Consider the following 2,569-nt stretch of genomic DNA (forward strand, 5'->3'; position numbering starts at 1 on the left):
ATTGTTTTCCAGTGTTCATTGCTTTTTATTTATCAACTTGAATTTTACCTGCCAATTTCTTTCCTACTCATCCAGCTTTGTCAGAACCCTTTGTAACTGGGCTATGGGGTATTTTGGGACAAGCACCTCCTATCTCTTTTGTGCAGCCCTCAGCCTGTTGTCCTACTCTAACCAAGGCTATGAGATCAGGTCCCCTGGCAGGATAGGCAGGGAGCTGCCTATTTTGTGAATATCACTTTGCAGCCACTGGGGGTTACACGTGAGTGAGAGCTCCGAGCTGCTCATTAGCTGTGGAGCTGCATCAGGATTTATTTGGCTCTGTGCCTGCTGACCAGAGAAACATAGACACCATGTGGACTTCATTCACCTACGGGGTTAGTTGGTAGATGAGATTTGGGTTTGAGAATGTCACTGATGCCTTGATGCTGGATTTAGGCACCTAAAGAGGCACTGAGATGGCTACATTCTTCTGTGATTCTGGTGCCAAGTGAATGATTCACAATCCCTGAAGTGAACGGAAAGTCTCCCATTAACTTCAGTGAATTTGGATCTGGTCCTAGGCCTGCACTGATTTTGTATCACCATAACATGTATGAGCGAGGTTTCCTGTATCTTCCATGAGGCCTCTCTCTTCTGGGACAGAATCGCATGTGCAAACCCTTGTGCCTTTTTCATAGGACAAAACAAAGGGGAAAACATGAACTTTACAGTCACACATATGAAGGTGTATCCGGTTGTGCTCTTGCCACAGAATTATAATTATGTACTCAGGGGCCTGGTTCTTCTCCCAATGAAATTGATAGAAAGATTTACATGAGAAGGAGCAGGATTAGGCTCCTCATCAGTTCATACAGTGACTATAATGAAAAGTGTTTGTGTCTTTGCAAACAGGGGCTGCTAACATGGAGTTTCGAGATGGGGTTCTCCAGGTGAAGGAGGAGAAAATACAGGACCCTTGGGGTAAGTGGCTGTCTGTAGTGTGTGTTCGTGTTTGGGGTTTACTTGTTGTGTGCTGAGCTTGTGTTTGCCTGTCTATCTGTTTGTTTGTTTGTAGGAACATGTGCTGCGGCCGGCAGTCGGAAGCTGTGAGCTTCTAACCAAGGTTTCAAATCTAGAAGCCTCTGTTCATTGGTTGAGCCTTAGTCAGAGAGTGAGGCTATCAGAAAGGCCAGGGCTTTATAAAGCAGTGAGCAAGTGACCAGGGAGCTTTCCAAATAGGGGCCACTAACAGTGAGTTTCGAGAGGGAATTTGGAAGGGGAGTGGGAAGGGAGCGAGGTACACTTGCAATTCTTTAAAACCTTTAACTTAAACTATAATCAAACTTTGTGATTTAAACAATAACCCTGTCATTAACCTAGGTAGCTGTAGGAGAGAATGCAGGCAGAAGCCCAGCAGCAGACTGGGGGCTATCCAGTTTATTTTGCTCAGTGTAGCATGTATGATTACCTGCCCTGTGGGTGGGTGGCATATGCGTGCATTCAGTGCAAGGAGCTCCTGGCCCTCAGAGACTGCGTATAGGCTTTGGAGGCCAGGGTGGTGGAACTGGAGGAGCTAAGGGAGGCAGAGAGGTATGCTGATGAAGCTTTCCGGGACACTGCAGAATTGTTCTACCTCCCGTCAGACAGCTCCTGCATTGATAAGGAGGATGAAAGGCCCAGGGAAGCAGAGCAGTCAACGAGAGCAGAGGGGAACCTTCCCATAGTTGGGACCCTCCTTCCTGATGATGCTGGCGTATCCTCTCACACTGAGGTTACCTCTCCGTGGGAGGGAACTCCAGTCATTAGGAAAAGGCAGGTGTTAGTAATGGGAGATTCGATGATTAGGAAAAAAAATAGCTGAGTTTGCGATCACCGGGAGAACTGTATGGTGATCGCAAACTGGTGTGACCTGCCTGGTGCGAAGTTTGAGGATCTCTCAAGGCGTCTAGATAGACTTAGGTGTAGTGCTGAGGTGGAGCTGGTGGTCATGGTACATGTAGGTACCAGTGAAATAGGGAAGGGTAGGAGAGATGTCCTGGAGGCCAAATTTAGGCCGCCAGAAAAGAGACTGAAATCCAGGACCTCCATGGTGGCATTCTCAGAAATGGTTCCAGTTCCATGCACAGGGCCAGGTAGGCAGGCAGAGCTTCAAAGTCTCAATGCATGGATGAGACAATGGTGTAGAGAGGAGGGGTTTAGATTTATTAGGAACTGGGGAAACTTTTGGGATAGGGGGAGCCTATACAGGAAGGATGGGCTTCACCTAAACCAGAGTATATCCAGACTGCTGGCACTTAACTAATGTTGCACAGCAGTTTTTAACAGATGGAGGAAAGCTGATTTCTGCAGCGGAGCACGTGGATCAGGCAGAGACTTCTCTTAGAGGAAAGTCTATTGATCGAGATTCTCTAGGTTCTAGTCAGGAGGAGAGAATAGAAGAGGATGAAGTATGAGCCACATCAGACAAGAAACGTTCTCATAAAAAAGAATCTGACACATCAGAAAAAGGCAGACAATTAAACAGTGACAAGTTTTTAAAATGCTTGTACACAAATGCTAGAAGCCTAAATAATAAGATGGGTGAACTAGA

The 2,569-nt window shown here is 46.6% G+C and overlaps 2 protein-coding genes across 2 annotated transcripts in view; both read left to right on the forward strand.

The window, feature by feature from the left end:
- LOC142047469 (putative selection and upkeep of intraepithelial T-cells protein 1 homolog) overlaps nucleotides 1–1,089 on the forward strand; it is a 15,478-nt gene extending 14,389 nt beyond the window's left edge. The window contains exons 5-6 of the mRNA XM_075070513.1: nucleotides 892–960; nucleotides 1,055–1,089. Coding sequence (XP_074926614.1) covers nucleotides 892–960; nucleotides 1,055–1,089 — 104 coding nt within the window. The remainder of the gene's footprint in view (nucleotides 1–891; nucleotides 961–1,054) is intronic.
- The window catches only part of LOC116826823 (butyrophilin subfamily 3 member A1-like), a 156,246-nt gene that overhangs the window by 102,912 nt on the left and 50,765 nt on the right, over nucleotides 1–2,569 (forward strand). The window lies entirely within an intron of this gene.

Source organism: Chelonoidis abingdonii, chromosome 11 (genome assembly GCF_003597395.2).
Source record: "Chelonoidis abingdonii isolate Lonesome George chromosome 11, CheloAbing_2.0, whole genome shotgun sequence".
Taxonomy (NCBI): Eukaryota; Metazoa; Chordata; order Testudines; family Testudinidae; genus Chelonoidis; species Chelonoidis abingdonii.